At 35.2% G+C, this 20,584-nt stretch overlaps 1 protein-coding gene across 4 annotated transcripts in view; it reads left to right on the top strand.

Moving 5' to 3' along the window:
* The window catches only part of Erbb4 (erb-b2 receptor tyrosine kinase 4), a 1,194,626-nt gene that overhangs the window by 940,293 nt on the left and 233,749 nt on the right, over nucleotides 1-20,584 (top strand). For all 4 annotated transcript variants that reach the window (XM_029569917.1, XM_029569919.1, XM_029569920.1 and 1 more), the window contains exons 17-18: nucleotides 12,765-12,897; nucleotides 16,899-17,021. In XM_029569917.1, coding sequence (XP_029425777.1) covers nucleotides 12,765-12,897; nucleotides 16,899-17,021 — 256 coding nt within the window. The remainder of the gene's footprint in view (nucleotides 1-12,764; nucleotides 12,898-16,898; nucleotides 17,022-20,584) is intronic.

Below are 20,584 nucleotides of genomic sequence, written 5' to 3'. Positions count from 1 at the left end.
GCTAAGAAGAAAGTACAAACATGTACATTGCTTAGAAAAATTTAAAAGTACTAATTTTACTCCATATCCCATTTAGATTATTTCCTTAATGACCATTTATGAAACAAAGAGATTTAAACATTGTATCTTGGATGCCCATGAGCGATCTATAGATTTACACAAGCTGGATGTTAATGGCAAACATAATTTCAATAATAGAAAAATAATAGACAAAGAACAGAATGAAAAAGTAATATTCTAACTAGGAAGAGAATGTTTCACGCATGTGGATGTAGAGTTTTCTTTCATGGAGATGATTTCTTTTGCATGTAAATGAAATGGTTTTGGGCAAAGTGTAAAGTTGTCTTGATATTATGTTATTTCAATGTTGTTTGAATTAGTTTAGGTTCAATTTTTTCCTTCTTATACATTATCTGGAGGCTGTGAATCTGTATTCAGAGCAGCTGTGGAATCATAACATCTTCTAGACAATCGTTTTTGGAAAAAATGGGTTTCCCCTTAATTAGAAATGTGTTCTAATTAGGGGTTGGCTATTCATATAAGATTAAAAAGGAGTTATATTGCTAAGCATTGTTACTAAATGCTTTAAGATGTGTTTTTGTGAAACGAGTCACAATAAACCTCCCCTAAAAATATACAGAGTAATCTATTCTATAGTAAAAACATTATTTAAAGTGAGACACAATGACCAAAAGCCTTTGTGAAGAGGGTTTGTTTGTCTTTGCCCCAAGTCCTCTGCAGGAGGTTTTGGAACATAGTAGGCAGATACACCCTCTCATTTCCTCCCTGGCTTACTTCCAATCTACTATGGACCCACATTAGGAAAAGTTGTATTTTTGTACTTTGCCATGTTGGATACTTACAAAGAGCTCTGATTTCTATAATTCTCTCTCTCTTGATCTTCCAGTGTGTATACAAGAAAGGAAAGTATTTTATAAGTTTTTAATTTTATAACCATTTGAAATGGATAACAACATGCTAAATTCCAGATTTAAGAATGGCACATCACGGAAGCTTTGAGAAGTTTTACTTATAAAGTATTGGGCATTTCCTGTCTCCTCCATATCCTCCTTCCAAGTGTGCAGTAATGATGATAGAGATAAAGCCTAAATCAATGACCAAGAGAGTCTGAAAATTAAAACATAGGGAAGCACCCAGGCTATCAGTGTTTGCTAGAAAGAGGATGGTGGTTTTGTGATTTGTTTTCACAAGCTTAGACATCTTAAGGTGCAATGCAATAGAAGGAGGGAAAAGTTGAAAATCTGGACATAATTCCTGTTACAATTAGCTTCTTGCTTGTCCACACATAAAGCAAACCTGATAGAAACAGTTTCAGTAAACATCCTTGTTACTCTTCCCATTCTAGAAGTCTAGACGTGGGATTGCTGCTGCTTTGGGTTCCTTAGTCCTAGAGCAGCAGCTGACAGTACCTGAGATACTGCCTTGATCTTTCTCTTTGGAAGTAAGATGACCGCCACTGCAAGCCTCAATTTAACATCTAAAGACAGAGTGGAAGCACCACTAACCCTCCCTTGATTTCCTAGAATGCCTAATATTTTCTTTCCTATCAGTGCTGGAGATTTGTTGTACATTCACAGCAAATGCTGTGACTTATGTATTTGTATTTTCAAGTGAAAGGTGTCATGAACAGATGACTAAGAAAAACTATTGGGTTAATCACCAAGGGACTTTGGTACTATGTGGTTGGCTGGGAGTGAAAGATATACTAAACTACAACAAGCGAGCCAAAAATAACAACAAAAAACACCAAAAACCACATAATAATCTATTTTACCCCTTTAATAGAAAATACTATACTACTACCCAATTGCTAATATATAAGAAATAGAAAAATGTTAAACATGTATCAGTTTTAGTTCAGAAGAGAAGCATTGCGTGAATAATTGTTCTTATTTTCTTTTCATTAAAGATATGCTAGAATTATATTTGGTTAAGTTAGAAATACATAGAGAACTCAAACTGTTGCAGGATTCATGAGTTTTATGGGTTGAAGATAAAAATTAGGTAAATATTTATAGAAGTAAAGCATTCAGCTGTTTATTAATATAACAGTTATTTAGTACTTGTCATGAGATGATAAACTATGCTTAAGAGAAATGTAAAGGTGTCTGTCTGTGATACAATTCAAGCACTTATGGACTAACAGTTCAATTTTAAAAATACAATACTTTTAATTTTCAGCTCTGAATATGCTTACTTATCATTACATAAGGAGAGGGATGACAAATCCAAATCCTGTCTTGAGAGTCTTAGTAGATAAGGAAGAAATGTAATGATTGAGTCCTAGTTCTCCTCTGCATTTAGTTTGAAAATAAGGGAGGCTGGAGAGATGGCTCAGCATTTAGGAGCACTGACTGCTCTTGCAGAGGACCCGGGTTCGATTACCAGAACCACATGGCGGCTACAAACCATCCTTAACTCCAGTTCCAGGGGAACCTGAAACCCTCTTGACCTCTGCAGCATTGAATGACACTGGTACACTCACATACATGCAGGCAATATACTCATATACATAAAAATGAAAATAATAAATATTAAAAAAAAAGAAAAGAAAAGAAATAAGGAAGAAATTTCAAAATGACTAAAAGGGACTAACCAGAGAGAGGAGCATCTAAAGACAGTGATGTGACAGACCTCATGAAGTTGTAAGAAAGAGAGGAGTGACCACTTACATGACCACTGACATCTCCTCCCACACTGACTAGAGAATGACTGCTTGATCTGATAGTGGGGATGTACCGGCAATATTGATCAGGGCAGATTTGCAGGAGATAGTCCCTAATAATGTGATGAGAATTGACCCAAGAACCAAGAAAATGGAAATGAAGCTAACAAGTCACGTTAGTTAAAAAGAAAAAGGTAAAAGTACAGAAGTCCTATCAAGTGAAGGAGCTGAATTTTTCAGAAATATAGTATCAGCAAAAATGTATTATTGATCCACTAGTAATAATTATTGTGAATTATCATAAATAATGTTTTTATGAGGGATAGAGCATTAAAGAAGAAATAATGGCCTCTAACCTCATGAAACTCATAAGTAACATAAAATGGTAACAAATTCAAGAATAAATTATAAATATTTAAAACAAATTTGATTATTATAAAAATACATAAATGCTTAGGAGAGACACTCATAAATATAGCAAAACTGAGTTGGCTCACAAAAAACAATAAAAGGGAAGCCGCTTATTGACACTTCTTAAAAAGTATTTTCATTATTTTTATTCTGTGTGTATGTCTGTATTGCCTGTGTGTAGGTGAATGCACTCGTGTCGTGCTGACACTTTTTACTTTACATAGTGTACTCCTCTAGCAATTACTAAATTGTTATGAAATTTGATATATTTTCAAACTAGCATTATTTAGCCATTTTTCTTAGTTAATATTTAATAGTAAATTAAATTCTCCTAAACATAGATTCTTTTGTTGCCTCAAAATTTATAAGGACTAGTGACACATCTACAATGGAACCTATAGACCAAAGGCTCACAGAACGTAGTGGAACAAGGGGTAGAGGGAAGACCGATGCATCTCTCAGCTCTCACCAGCAAAGCTTCCTCATGCAACAGAGTGCAAAGAACACAGATGGCCCAAACTGACCAAAGTGTAGAGAATAAGCGAGTCAGATTGTGTGTCCCTGTGTAGGACCCTGATATTAAGCCTTACCCACCCAGCACTCAGAGACAACTGTGGAAGAGGGAGTAAAAAGATTGGAAGAACCAGGGTTGGTGCACGATTGTGAGGAAACACAGTCTTCCAGGCCTCTGGGAACTTGCTTAAATGAAATTATAGCAATGGTGACAGCATGCACAAGGCCCATGCTCACTCAATCAGATGAAACCCAGCATAGAACTGGGGAAATGGGAAGGAAGCCCCAATCTAAGCTGAAGAACTGCTGGAAGCTGGGCAATGCTAGGTGAGGGAGAGTTGCTCTTCTTTAAGGGAGTGACGCTAGATAGGCTGACCAGGCTACAGTAGATGAACACATACTAAGGGACATCTGTGTGTACAAACTTGACTCCATAAGCCTTAATATATGTGACAGAATGCATGAAATCCAAGGGGCAGGCTATGGGGAGGGTGCAGATAGGGAAGGGGTCTAAATTTAATTGAGATGTACAAAATGCACAGAAATTTTTAAAAATACATAATATATACATTATATATATAATATATATACATACATCATATATTATATATATATTTACAAGGACACCCACTTAGGAGTACCAAAGCATCTAGTTCAGATATGGAATCACTTTACAAAATTCAGATGGAATGATTTTTGTTGTCTCTCTTTAAGTTGAGAAGTTACCACTAAAATTAATGTAGGTTGAGTTCTTGAAGTCAAAACAGGCATGATGGCACAATCTTATAATCCCCACAATTGAGAAATAGAATTGGGAAGGTCTGTATGAATTTAAGGCCAGTCTGATCTACAAGGTAAAGTCTAGGCTAGCCATGGCCAAAATAGACCCTATCTGAAAGAAAAAAATAATAATTTTAAAACTTAAAAATAAATGAATAGAATTATACACAAACATTTTGGAGATGGAAAACAAGTAGATTTTAGATAGCACCCAGCACCTCAAATTCATAGACGTCAAAGAGCTCCGGTTCTGCTCCAAATGTTGTCCTTCTGATTGTTGCCCGTCCCTGAAGTGATGCTCACTCAAGCTTCTGAGGCCATCTACCTTTGGTTCCTCCTTTGTCCTTCTTCATTATTGAGTGTATACGTCCCTCAGTTCTGCAATAAAGAGGCAGACTTGGCTTTGACGAAATACAGACAACTTACCACTAGAAAATAACCTCATAGCAACACAGATACTAGAAGTTACAATACATAGAATAAGTAGGAATTTGGAGGTAAAGAAATAAATGGAAACAAAAATGGGATTTACAAGTGTGCATCCCATTTTCTTTTATGGAACAGTGTATGACACACACACACACACACACACACACACACACACACACATTTCTAAACAATATAGAGCTAATGAATTCTTTAGCGCCGTGAGCTACACTGGAGGCAATGAAACTAAAGTTTCAAACTGTAGGCTCAGTTACTTCTCCTTTGCTCATTTCTTCACATTATCTTGGCCATGTGATGAATTCAGGAATATGATACAGTAGTACTGAAAGCTTAATATTTTTGTAATTAGGCCAGGCATGAAGACATATGCCTTCAGTCCCAGCACTTGGGAGGCAGAGGCAGGTAGATCTCTGTGAGTTCAAGGCCAGTCTGGTCTACATAGAGGCATTCTGTAGATGTAATGTAGGCAATAGAATATAAAATACAATAGGACCTATATGAATATTGACATTTAAGGTATGTATGAAAAATGTAGATTGTGATAAAGTAAGTCTAAGCACCAAAATTTGACCTGAGTCCTCATGAAACCATCCTGAAATAGAAATTCTTTCTTGTCTAATTTTTTTCTTTTTATGGGGGGGTGTCATTTGAGACAGGGTCTCCCTGTAGCTGGCCTGGATCTCACTATGTAGACCAGGCTGGCCTTGAACTCACCGCCTCCAGAGTGCTGAGATTAAAGGCATGTGCCACCATGCCTGGCATCTTAACATTGTAGAAAATCATATATATATACAATTTCATAGACAGGTTATGTAGTCTCATATTTTCCTTAGCCTTAAGAATATATGTCTCAAAGCTAAATATACAAAGTCACATTCTTGCTCAAAATATGTAAGGAAGAAACACACACCCATACAGACAAGTGTAAATATAGCCTATTAGAAGCAGAAATTAATTATATGAAACTAGTAGAGATTTTTCTCAGAAACTGAAACAGAAATAAAGAAGCAGGTTAAATTCACATATTAACCGAATAATAGTTTATTGGCTGAAACACTTTAGTGACACTGTTACTGAATGAAACATGACATTCATATATTTAAAAAATATGAATGAAAATTACTTCAACAATGTGAAGCCACGTTGAAAAGTATTCAGACTGGCTTAGAAGGAGGAAGCGTATAATGCTTAGTACAATGCTTTTGCTTAAGCACTTGCATTTTATATTTCAAATGTGGTAGAGAATCTTGAACCCTAATCAAAAGACAGATACATGCTGTAATACTGACCTCTCAGCAAGTACAGACTGTAACTGTCAACTGATGCCAGCTTTGGAGTCTGACCCAGATCATTTTCATTTGCTCAAAGACAAAAATGTGTCATTTTTATAGAACAGTTGAAATTCTGGGTCAGAATAAGCGCAATTTGAAAGAGAGAGAGAGAGAAAGAGAGAAAAAAAAAAGAAAGAAACATTCTCCTAATGCAGTTCTCCTTGCCCTAGGCAGTAACCCTTAAAGAGTCTTCTGGGGAATTGCAGTTTTTCCTGTGTTTCAAGGTCTTTTGTTTTCAAACATGAACTAGCTTAGCAAAGATTGAACAGAATAGTGACATAGTAGGCACTGTGGTCTATTACTTATCTTCCTTGCTGTTGTGACCTTACAAGAAGGAACTTAAGTGGGGAAGGATTTATTTTGGCGCATAGTTTGAAAGAACAAGTCGTGGGGTTGGGAGTGGGGAGCAAAGACAGTTGCTTATGTCTAGGCAGACCAGGAAGCAGAGGAAAGATAGTATGCTCTGCAGCCTGGGCTTTATCTTTTATTCAAAGTAGGACCCCAGTTCAGAGCATTGTGAAGCCCACATTCAGGGAAGGTCCTCCTTCCCCAGTTAATCTTTTCTGGACACATCCTTCAGAAACACCCAAAGGTGTGCCTCACTAATATCCAAGCTGTTTCCTAATCTAATCAAGCTGATCACTGAAATTAACAATCATGCTGTGTGTGTTTGACTGTCTTAAGGGAAATCTACTTACATTGAAAAAGAAAAGAAATCTTAATCCTTACAGAGAACTTTAAATGAAGATGAAAGAAAAATAAATTTGCTTTCAAATTTTATATCCATGATTATAGAGGACTTAATAAACTCAAACAGTAATAAATATAGTAGCATAGATATGGATAGTTGGAGAAGATTTAAAATAAGATAATCTTAAATATAAATCAAAGTTTTTATGAGAGCCACTAAGTAATTATCTGTGAATCTTTACTCTGTAGTATATTGAGAGAGATATGACTATGGTGCTTTACATGTATAGTAACAGTTATATTCTAGTATATTATATTTAGACAGAGAGAGAGATGAAAAAAATCAATGAACTAGAGAATCCCAAACAAAAATTTTGAAGTCCTACTTATAAATAACGTTGCCAGTGGCCTTAACTTTATTGAGTGAATTCCTTTATATTTAATATGGGGATTAGAGGATCAATGTTGCACAGTTGGAAATTATGCAGTATATGAAGGAGAACTTTTTAATTATAAAACATACAACTTTGGAATTAGAATGGAAAATCTGTAATTTATCAAAAAATTTTAAATATGAAAGTAGTACACAGGACCAAAAATAGGTTTGGATTATCCCTGTGGAAGGAAATTGTTTCCATACCAGGATGGAATTCTTTTACACTGTCATTTTCATTTACTTTTTCTGATTTGATTTGAGGTGAATTGTTATTAACACTATATGTCTTATACCATGAGAATCTGCTGACCATCAAACCTTGTGTTCTTCTTATTTTAATAGAATTTTTACTATTTTTAAACCGCTTACAAAACTTGTAAGTGTTCGTGTTTCCAAAGTTCTACTTTTTGATTCAGTTGGGAATTGCTATTTCATTTTATAATTTCCTTTTAGTAGTCCACAGGTTTTTGACCAGCAACATTTATCTTCTAGTATGGGGAAGTTGGGAAACAGAATACATCCATGAAGATGCACATTGCAACTGTTGTCAAGCCATTGTCGGTGCTATTAAAGGTTGTTAGAAGGATACAAGATGAGAGCCAGTGCTCTCTGATTACATTTCTAAATAAATCTACAGAGATTGTCACATTTGTCTCTAATTTATAAAGTGTTCACTTAAATTACATATGTATTTATTAGAGATAGTAATGATTTTATCTTCTGGGCAATTAAAACTGGATAGAAATTACAATAATTGCTTGAGTGGGATGTGTATAAACATACACATAGAATTTATATATAAGAATATATCACTGGGTTAAAGGTAAGGTCAGGCTTGATTTGCTGTTTTCAGGAAGGCACATTTGAGAAGAGAAGGTGTATTCATGGGTACTTGGACTGGCATAACCTGAGGCTGCTGGTTAAAATGAGGAGCAAGTTCTATTTAATCCTAGAGATATTTGATTTAATGCTGGCACTAAACACACTGAAATCATCAGATCTCTCGTGTCTATGAATGATAAATGAGGTTGTTCTCCACTGTGTTTCTTTATTAGCTTATGTGATGAATGTGTTTGTGTGAATTTAAGCTGTTATTTCATAATAACACTAAACACAAGTAGTTGGAAGCTGATATCTAACTGGAACTTAGATTGGCCCAATTTCAAAGCATCTTCCTGCCACAATCATGATAATTTAAAAAAAAATCACAGAATTTGAAAGATTGATACCCTACAGTAATGTTAGACTGTTTTGGGATGTTTGATACAGAGGTTCCTGTTTAGGAAATATGCCCTGTTGAATCCATCTGGCCAGTCTGTTGTTTCTCGCTCCTGTGTTTTAGACATGCACTCTGCCACATCTTTTCAGTCTTAATCTTTGGTGCCTGTAAGTAGTCTAGCAGCTCTAGTCTGATAAAACAAATTCTGAGGACTTGTTTTCCAATTAATTAGTTTAACTTCTAAATTATTTAGTTTAGCCTCTAAAAGTGGAAGTCTATACCATCAGTTGCACACTCTATAAGTGAATATTATAAAACTATAGATTTTTTTCATTTATCTTAAATTGGACTATTATATATTCAAAATGAAAAAAAACATATTTAATTTTTATTTGGTGGTGAATTTGTTTTACCACTAAAGAAATCATATAGATTCATCATTATTTGCAGTAGTTAAAGCAGTCAAAGTGATAGCTTACGAAGATAAAAGAAGATGTGCAGAAATGTCATTTTTAAGGGATAGCCAATCATTAATATTAAATATAAGGGTATAAGAAAATATAAATATTTGAGTTTTAGTCATAAGTCATATTGACTTTACTACATACTTACTATGATCTAATATCTGGAAAGAAGCAGATCAGTGATTGAATGTTTATATGAATAGAATTTCATTTGTCTGTTTACATTTTATATTCCATAAGGAGAAGGAGAAATATTGTGATTCAAATATAGTAATAAAGACTAAGAATCTATTATAGTTTTGTAAGATACTATCTAAAATAGTTATTACTGAACTTTTAAGTGAAATTATTAAAAGCACAGTATGGGCTGTTAAGTAAATTGGTGAAATTCATTTGTGGTTTAGAATTCCTGTGATAGTTTCTTAAATAATAGGATAGATATATATTCCATTATACTATCTCCAAAACACAGAATACGGTATACTATGAACTGATTGCATCTTTTTACTCTGAGCTTGAACTTGGCACATGTATTATATACTAGAGATAGCCAATAATATTTAATGGTTATCCAAAGACGACCCAAGTTACTGTTGCATATAAGGAATGGTGGAATAATCTTAACTCTCTTACTGTTTGACCATTCTGATCTTAATAGTGTCTTATCTCAACTACTTAAAGATTTCTCTAATTCACATACAGGAGAAAAACTCTTAGAATCATCTTGATTCACATAGATTTAGGAGAGTTATGTAGGCATTTAAATACACAATTTAGATAGTTCAGTTCTTTTTGCAAGGATCACATGAAGAGTTAAGATTATCCATGAATGTTGGAGCATTGTTGCAATCCCAGCACTCAGTAAGTTTAAGCAACAGAATCATGAGTTCCAGGCCAATTAAGTCATTGTTAAGTCATGACTCTGAGGCTAGAAAAATTATGAAGGCCTCTACTGTATATGTACAAATAACTAGTAATCATCAAAATCTAGATTGGCGAAAGATGAATAAATACTGTGTTAAATATTTTATTTTTGTCTAGAGAGAGTCGTATAAAATCCTACCAAATATTTGCATGTAATTTTTCAGTGTAGAAAGAATAGTTCTGTGTTTCTTCCATTTGATTACTCCTCTACCATTCTTGCTAGATGGTGGAAGAAAAAAAAAAGTGTAGAGAAAGCGATCAAGGAAAGGGACTGTTATAGGGAAATATTTAAAGTGAACATTAGGTAGGAACCCCAAAATTATAGCCTAATGTGTCTGAATATTCATTTTGATTACCAGGATGTGGCTGTTGCAAAAATGTTCTTAAGATACATTCAATAAGCAGCAACAAAAATATAGTTCTCTAAATTTTTTCAATGACATTGACATCAATATACACATTTATATTTATAAAAATATACTACCTGTCTTTAACAGTAAATAAGCAGAGAAAGCTTAGAGTTTAATCAAATATAAAATGTCAATATTGGACAATACTCTCAATTATACTTAAGTAATTTGTAATAAAAAATTGGGCTTCAAAAATTCATTTTTTTCCTTTATTAGTGGCTTTTCCCAAATACATTAAGTACTTAGCTGAAAAATACACTTTTAGTTGGAATTCTACAATATATTCTGAAATACATATTTAACTGACATGTTGAAAATTATGATGATAAACACACAAAAATACATCACAGTGATGAATTTGTATCTTTGTGATAGTTTAATTTCTCAGCATAGAATTTTTTTTTTTTTTTTTTTGGTCTTTTTCAGACAGGGTCTCCCTGTAGCCCCAGCTGTCCTGGAACTCACTATGGAGACCAGGCTGGCCTGGAAATCACAGCAATCCACCTACCTCTGCCTCCCCAGTGCTGGGATTAAAGACGTGTGCCACCACACCAGCTAGCATAGACTTTTATAATTTTAGAAAATCCCATTTAGGAAAATATAGTTAAAGTATGACAATATTTCAGTAGACTTTGAGCCTTCAGCAGGCAATCTTTCGGATGCACTATTTTTTTTTTTTTTTTTGGTCTTTTTTGAGACAAGATCTCCTTGTAGCCCCAACTGGCCTGGAACTCACTATGTAGACCAGGCTAGCCTCAAACTCAGAGATCTGCCTGCCTCAGCCTCCTAGATTTTTCTGCTATGTCATATAGCACCTGTAGTCTTCAAAAACATGATTTTTTCTATAGCATTCATTGCACAGGTTTTTTGGTTTTTGTTTTTTTCCCCCCAAGAGCTCTTTTGGATTTCAAAGTTTTATTTGGATTATCTACTATCTTATTTTTTATCTATCTTTGAGCAAAGTTTATAAGTATGAGAAATTTTTAGAGTTAATTACTTAGAATAAATTCTGAAAATAGGAATGTATGATATAAAATGCTTTGTTGTAGAATCTATGAGCTTGAGGGAATTTTTTGTTTTGCTGTCTATCATGACTTCATAGTCAAGTATGTATAAGGTAATAGCATGTGTTCCAGTCCAGGTTATTTGCTATGTCATATGAAATTGATGTACTTTAAAATTCTGGCCACCGAAGGGTCATAGATAATGCTTTACTCTAAAATAAGAAAGAAAGCCTGGAGTGATAACTCAATGGTTAAGAGTCCTTATTGCTCTTCCAGAGGACCTGAGATCAATTCTTAGAAACGTCTGGCACTCATAACCAAAGGCCTGTTACTCCAGCTCTGGGCAATTTGACACCTCTGGCCTCCAATGCACCAGCACTCCTATACTTATACATACATATCATTAAAAAGAAAATCTTAAAAAAAGAAAAGAAGAAATGACCACCAAATGTGCTCTTCCTACGAGGAAAAAATCCTAGAAAACAAAATTCCTAGAATCCATCAGTTTCAAGGTTATATCTTTACCAAAATATATTAGAAGAACATTTAAAGAGTGAAAATCTTTACCTTCCTCTATCTCTTCTTAGTGTTTTTACATATTTTGATGTAATATTTAATGCACTGAAATTATATGAGCCTGTGATGTTTAGATATACTTTTGGTTACAATATATATCCATATCAGCAACATCTGAAAATATCTGACCCCATTTTTTTCTCCTGTCTATAATTAAACCAGCATTGCCTTTCTCAGAGTTTCAAAAAGTACTTTTGACAGTAAACAGCCTGTCACTGGTATCCTCATACTCCAGTGATATGGTCATTTGTATCTACAGCCTACACATTTTTGCTTCAGATCAGTGTTTTTCTACCAAGGGTGATGCTGATAGATCAGTGGCAACGTCTAGAGGCATTGCTGTGACTGAAGGATGGGATGCTGTTCAGACCTAGTGAACAGAGACCAGGGATAGCACTAAAACCTGAAAACAGAATGTTCTTCCACAACAAACTAGTAACTAGCCCAAAAGATCAATGGTGCCACTGTTGAGGTAGCTACTTCATAGAAAATGTTGAGAATAAAATTAAATGCATTTTCCATTTATTTATGGATAGTTGTAATATTCATGTCATTTAAAAGCTTTCTCATTCCATCGTAGCATATGTTCTTCATTCTGTTGCTAAGCTTTCCGTGTTTTGCATCAAATGACATGTTGCATTTGTTCATCCCCAAATATTAGTTGTCTGCTCATGGTTTGCTATTTAAAAACAAGCAAAATGAATACTACCATTTATATTGAAAAAGTCTGTTAGAGCCCTGGTGACTTTCTATTTGTTTTTCTTCAAAATACCAGGTTCATGAAGTGTGGACAGAGTCTTGTGCTGCTGCTCTTTCCTCCATGGCTATCTTTTCTCTCTTCAACCTTTTTTTATTTTCCATTCTGGTTGGCAGAACTCCACTGATTGCAGCCGGAGTCATTGGTGGGCTCTTCATCCTGGTCATCATGGCTCTGACGTTTGCAGTTTATGTTAGAAGGAAGAGCATCAAAAAGAAAAGAGCCTTGAGGAGATTTTTGGAAACAGAGGTGAGGTTTTAGGGATTTTCATTGTTTTGCAGAACTGGGTATTTATCCGATTGACAATTTGATTTAATTTCTCATGAACTTGTATTTTATGGCATTTTTGTACAAAGTTGATGAAAAATTAGAATGTGTAATAAAAGTGGTCAAGGTAGTAAAGTCAGAGTTTAAAGAGAGTAGATTGTAGGGGGTCCAGGAAATCATAATATTGTAGAAAAGGTAGCTCTCTTGGGGGTGGAGACTTCCAGTAGCATCTTCAGAGAGAGGATACCTCAGTAATAGCAAATCCGGTAATTATCTGGGTAAGGCGTGTTTCATTTGGGAGAACTAGGAACATGGCAGGGAAAGAAACATCCTGACTAAAAATATGATCAGATAGGCAAGCTGCGTGTGCTTCAGTCAGGACCATTAAATTGGCAGCCAATGATATGACACCAGCAGCAAGAGGCTGAGCTTACAGGATAAGGCTTAGTGTTGTAATTACATGGAATTTGCAATTTATGAGATGTACTTAATACTGAATATTGCATATTGTGAATACATAAATTACTCATAAATTATCACAATCTCTTTTATATTGCCACGAGTGCTCTAGCATGTAAGCTGATAGTTTCTATTGTACAAGAAACTGAAAAACACTTACAAAAGGCTATGCAGATGTGGACTCCTCCCAGTTCTCATTCTACCGCCTCTTCCTGATCTTCACATCTGGGTCTCCTAAGCAATTAAGAGTAATTCTATGCTGTTAGGTATATTACTCTGGGTTTAGTTTCATTCTTCTTGTAATTGTGGCAGTCCTGCTTTTCCTCTTAACACTATCAGCAATGGGCATATAAACCCTTTCACAAATATTGCACAGTAATAATGAATTAGATTTTACTTTTTCCTTCATAAGTTTCCAAATGTGAAATTATTGCATGGAATGTGCCAAGACACATGTTTTATATATACTTTTAACTATATCTTATCCACAGTGCTGAAACCACCTCAAGAATTTTACATGTGATTTTATATAATTTTTAAAAATGATTCATGAAAATTACTCACCATAGGACTAGAAAGAGAGCTCAGTGGATAAAGTGCTTACTCTGTAAGCATGAGGACATGAATTGAGCCCTCAAATGGTTAGTACTTATTATACCAGTACTGGAAAGGCAGAGACAGAGAGATCTCTGGGGCTTAATGGTCAGCCAGCCTAGCCTGCTTACACACACACACACACACACACACACACACACACACACACACACAGCAATAGTAATTAAAAGAAGAGGTCATGAGTTTGAGAGGGAGTTAGGGAGACACAGGAGTTGGAAGGGGAGAAAAAATGGTAAAAATGATGTAAATACAGTACTTATGAATGAAATTCTCAAAAATTGTAAAAAAAAATTAATTAAAAATGATTAAATTTGGACTGGAGAGGTGGCTCAAGCAGTTAGGAGTACTGACTGCCCTTGCAGAGGACCTGATTCCAAGCACCCACATGTGGCTAACAACCTTCTGTAACTCCAGTTCCAAGGGAACCAACACCCTCTTCCTAGCCATGCAGGCACTGCATGACACAGGTGCACTTACACACATGCAGGCAATATACTCATACATATAAAAAATAAATAAATAAAATATTTTTAAAACAATTAAATTTTTTAAAAAGAAACAACGTAAAAGCAGATTTGCTGTCAAACTATTAGAAACCAGTCTATTATGATTTTTATCATGTCCTTCCTAAAATCCTTGCTACCTCCATATCCACTACACTCAGACCTGTTCCACTAGTTAAGTAAGTCATGATGTTTGCAGGAGTGTGGTGAGAACACACAGACAGGAGAGCTACAGTGCACTTAGCCTTGTAAACAGGTGTTTTGGAAATACTATGTTAGTTTCAAGACCATTTGAGAGGCAGTAGCCGTTAATTATTTCCTTGTATAGAGAAAGAGCAGGCTATTTGGTTTTTGTTTAAAGTTTGGTTTCTTTTTAAATTAATGAATTTTTAAAAATTCTGCTTCTTTTACTTGAGCCTGAACTAAAAGATAAAATTTTATCAAGCCATATAGCCCTTGGAGTAACCCAAACTCTTTGATGCACAGTCAACTCTCCTTTGCCATAGGTGATATATTTAAGACCCACAGGATGTCTGCAACTGTGGATAATGTTGAACTCTGTATATTCTGTGCTTTTCCTACACTTGTACAAGTTTGATAAACTTTGTTTTACATGTTATACACAGTAAAGCAATAGCAGTTACTATTAATGCAATTAATAACAGCTGTTTAGAACTTAGGACTTATTTCTAGAATTTTTCTATTAACTATTTTCCAACTGCCGAAAGCCTTGAAACTACAGAAGTGGGTAAGGAGGGACTACTATAAAGACTCTCTCACTGTGTGCAGTATGTTTGTAATGTCAATGATTGTCCACATTGACACATTGGTTCATTGAAATGTTTCAGCTGAATGGCATCTTAACTATAATGTCTACAAATGTCAGCCTAATTCTACATATTTTAACACACCCAGTCCTCTTGATCTGGTACTTTATGAACTCATTCCTTAGTTCCATCTCACGCCATGGATAATTACGTCTTCTCTTCTGATGCTGAGCTCAAATTCTTTACTATATAGCAGTGCCCACTCACTGCCACTATTTTCGTATCTCAAGACTGATCTTAATATGCAGTTTTTCCATAAGCCAGAGCTAGAAAATCTTAATCCAGATCTAGATCAGTTATGATCTAGAACCATATCATCTATTTTTTATATTGTTACTTAAAATAATTTCAAAACTCACTGTTATAAGTAGTTACCATTTGCTGTGCTATAAAATGCAGAATATTCTGGGACTGGAGAGATGACTCAGCAGTTAAGAGCACTGGCAGCTCTCACAGAGGACCCGGGCTTGATTCCCAGCAATTATATGGTGGCTAACAACTGTCCTTAACTCCAATTCCAGGGGATCTGACTCCCTCTTCTGACCTCAGTGGCCGTAGCATGACATGGGTACACTTACATACATGCAGGTGATATACTCATACACATAAATAAAAGTAATTTTAAAATACAGAATACTCATTCAAGAATTGAATTTTGACAAGAACCTAAAATAGTTCATTTAGTTACTCCCTAGGCATAGGCACTGTGCTAACAGCTTTCTTCTTCTAATATGATTGTGCTAGCTTTCCATCTAGACTCTAAGCACTAAGACGGTATGGGGTCTCTCCCTCTCCTTGCGGGTCGTTGGCCACCGGTCCACGAGGACAAGGGGAGCAGAAGCGACGAGCCAGGTCAGGAGGGCCAGTGAGCACTGACAGAAGAAAGCCCTTCCAGGGAGGCAGGTTCAATGATGCAAATAGCTCCAGACTCAGTGAAACAGCTCCATTTATTCAGTGGGAGAACTAGGGAAAATATAGTGTGGAGGCAGTAGCCAATGCCTCAGCTGATAGGTGCTCATAGTATGCTTTATTTACATGTGGCAGTGGGCTCCTATCGTCTGACTACCCAGCAAAGCCTGATTATCATATAGAAAAAAACTTGAGGGTAGTTTTTACTCCAGGTAACTATGCCAAAGGTCATGTTCCAAATAAGGTCAGGCATCCGTGCTTGGTGGCACTTTCCAGGTAAGTCAGGAAGGGAGCAGGAGGCCCCCTGCTGAAAAGGGAAGTCCTTCCATTTGGCGCCGAGCCCCTTAGAGCTATCCGGACCAGGAGGACTACAACCCTAACAGCAGGGTTTCCCAACAAGACGGGATCATTTCTGTTATTTTTAAGTATCATACCTCCTAGCCAGCTTGCTTCTAGGTAGGGCACATCTATTACTTAATTTCACCCAGACAAAAAGAGGGAGGAGAAAGGATAGAATCTACAGGACTGTGACTCTTATTACAAAAGTATTAATTGTCAAACAAAAGTATGCTAGTGTGGTTCTTATAGTTTAGAAAAGAACCAGAGAGAACAAGACCACAGGACTGAATGTGGATTGAAAGTTGCATAACCTTATGTCATTGCTTTGCAGTTGGTAGAACCCTTGACTCCCAGTGGCACAGCGCCCAATCAAGCACAGCTTCGCATTTTGAAAGAAACTGAACTCAAGAGGGTAAAAGTCCTTGGCTCAGGAGCTTTTGGAACCGTTTATAAAGTAAGTAAAAACAAACAAACAAAAAACCCACACACTATTAGTTGCTTAAGTTTTGTTTCACGCTTTTAAAAATAATAACCAAAGTATTGCTTCAGCCCATGTAATTTCCTTTTAATATTCAAAGAGGAGGACCTTTATAATTTTGAGAAGTTGCTGTGCAAATGAACTCATTAATTTTTATTGAACAAGTTGGGATAAATACAATCTTGAGAGCAAAGGAGGAAGTGTTGGTTCACAGCCAAGTGTAGCTTTCTGTGCCCTTCTGAGCCCCTTACAATATTGTCTGCTCTTTGGCAAATTTCCATGTTTCCCTAATACCTAGCCCCAACTCACTTCCCTTTCCTCCTGACATTGCTCCATGAATTCCTACACATCCTGAGCAACATCACACAGTCCTTTGCTCTTCTCTCTGCTCTTCTGATATAAAACAGTCCTTATGGGTAACCCATTAACTGATCACAGAATCCAGATGAGTGTGCTGATGTGTTAATAAGACGAGTATAACCCTTTTGCCTGATTGCACATGCAATTTAGTTGTAAACGTAAGGAATTTTGTGCAACTTTATGTGCAAGTCAACAAAACTATTTTTCTATGAAAAACCCAGGTCAAATAAGACCAGTGGATAACAGTGCTGATTAAGAGAGATTTTTGGAAAGGAAACATTCAAAGGGTGACATTTGCATGTTTACATATTTAGCTTAATTACAAGGCCTATCCAGGGGCCAGCCCTAACGTTAATTGTGGTGGAGTTTATTTTAATGGTTAATAACAAGAATAAGAATTCGTGCTGGTTTCACACCACCCTGAAAATTTCGGTAGCTCCAAATGGAATTTACCCTGGCAGCTTACTATATATCAAGGAGATATTATAATCCTTCCTTTTTACAAACACTCTGTTAAGGTAGATTAGGTTTTAGGAGTTTGACATTTTAGCAATGATCGAAGCTGATTTGGTTGAACATAAATGTATACCCAGCACTTGGGAGTTTGAGGCAGGAGAATCATTTGAGCTGAGATTTCAATGATAAATGATGTCAACAGTTTTGGAATAAAATGTGTATGATCCTAAATTGCACCTTAAATGTAGACATTGAAAGGGTAAGTGGATCAGTACTACCCAACTCTCAGAATCAATTCTTTATCATAAATCACATTCTCATCATCTATAGAAAGATTCTCAAACAATCCCCACTAGGCTTTTCTGATAATTGTTTGCATGTTCATGTCTTAGATATGACTGAAGGGTTCTGTGCTAAGCCATAAGAAAGTCCTTAGAAAGCTGTTAAAGCTTTCTTCCCTTGTGTTTGACGTCTGTGGTCAATTCCACATGTCATACTGACAACATTTAATGTAAGAAAGAAAAGGTACATGTTATAAAGAAGAGAGATTACAAAGACAATGAGATAAAGACAAATGGCCAAACTAAAATTATAACAAACTTCTATTTTTTAAAATATTTTATTTATTATTTTTATATTATATGTATGAGTGTATTGCCTGCATGTATGTGAGTGCACTTGTGTCGTGCAATGCTGCAGAGGTCAGAAGAGGGAGTCAGATTCCCCTGGAACTGGATTTAAAGACAGTTCATAGCCACCATGTGGGTACTGAAAATCGAACCCGGGTCCTCTGCAAGAGTAGTCAGTGATCTTAACAGCTGAGCCATCTCTCCAGCCCCACAAACTTCTATTTTTAAGACAATTCAATTTTAGATTGTTCCTAAAATATCATCTCCCTTTTATATATATTTAACGTAATATAGTCTGGAAATTAAATTTTATTTTAAACTATGGAGACCCTATATCCATGACTAAGTACTATCTAATTACCTTAGCAGGAAAAAAAACCTAATCATTTAAATATTTTTAACATACTTATGCAATATAAATTTTTGTCTTTTGTCCACTGGCATTACTTGCAATGAAAATTTATTATAGGTTCCATAATTTTATTTTAAGTCTGTACCTTAAATGTGGTTGCTCCTAAGTTCTAATAAATAAATTGTTGAGAGACATACCATCTTAAACTATGCAGAATTATTGATGACTATACAAATGCAAATTGCTCAAGTAATTATTGGGATCATTTTTACTCTTAACTGGAGTTCTGCTGTGTTCCAGCATAAAAGATTAGAAACAATATGGGCATCAGCATAGTCAAATTTTATATGATCAGGTCTATGAGTAATGTGTACACTTATTTCAAAAATGTACAAATTAATTCACATGAATTTATATTCTTATTTTAAAACCACACTTTAGGAATATTTTACTATTGATGCTGTATCTTTATAAAGTAACCCCCGTGTGGTTATTTTATTGAATAATCATAAGTATATTTCTTGCCCTAAATAATATCCCTGAGAAAATATAGCATGTAGGTTTGGGGAGCTTAGGGCTTTTTTTTTCTTTCTATGTTGGTTTTTGATCTCTTTTAAAAAATTTTATACCCCAAATGGCTTAGGTAATTATTTTACATTTGACATATGCATTTCCCTCTTGACCCTGCTTAAGACAAACATGATCATAAATCTGATTCTGAAGGTTTAAAGCACTTTTCTTCACTGTTATTACTGTTGAACAGTTTTCACGTTTATGTCTACTCACCCTCCTCCAACTTAGGCTACTGCAAGCACTTTTGTTCAAAGTGAAAAATCTATGAAAATTTATTTTCTATGAAATTTTTTTTCTATGTCTACAACCAGCTGATATTAAGACCGAAGGTGGTTATGCTTTCTTTAGGAGCTGTGGTCAGTATTTTTCCTTCAGCCATTAGTTAGTTTTGACACTCCCCTGCCTCAAGTTCTTTTGTGTTCTTTTGGGACAATATGCTTTTAGAAAATATTCTTGTATTATTCGTGCATCCCTTTATGTTCTATGGAAATTATTGTCCTCATTTATGGCAAGTGCTTTGCTTACTGAGAGCTGTCCCAGCCCCATACTATACTCATTTACCCAGAAATACTACTATTTAGTTTAACATATTTGTACCTTAAAATTCTAAGACATGAATATTTTCTCAATCTTTAAATTCTTCATGTATGTTGTTAAGAAGACAGAAATTTCCATGGCTATTATAACATAAACCCAGAGACAAAAATCATTAATAACAGAGTTTAATAATATGAACAAATTAATATGTGTTCAATATATCCTAGAACTTGCCCTTGAAAACTATTTCTAAAATAATAACCTTTAGAAAATTAATTCTTAAATCATAAAAAAGAGAGTATGCATTTTTGTTATTGTTCTTTTAGTTGAAGAATAACCAGATAATGCTGAAGCTGAAAAGAATCTTCCCACTTTACCTATTCAAATCTTCTGAGTTAGAGTTTAAACATGTGGTGTTTTTCATACATTGGTGTTAAATATAGCTATATATTCTTTAATGTGAAATAATTCATGATTTGTGTTGAAAGTTGCTGATATTATCCAAATTGGATTTAGATACTCCATCCTATTTTAAGTGCTGTCTGCACTCTGCCTAGGCTCTTTCATGAAACAAATAAGTTGATCTTTCAGGATTGTGAACATCTTGAAAATAGAGAGCATGTCTGTAATAA

Source organism: Nannospalax galili, unplaced genomic scaffold, assembly GCF_000622305.1.
Source record: "Nannospalax galili isolate Female #2095 unplaced genomic scaffold, S.galili_v1.0 scaffold281, whole genome shotgun sequence".
Classification (NCBI taxonomy): Eukaryota; Metazoa; Chordata; class Mammalia; order Rodentia; family Spalacidae; genus Nannospalax; species Nannospalax galili.
Note: the sequence above shows the minus strand (reverse complement) of the source record. Positions and strands in the feature narration are given on the sequence as shown.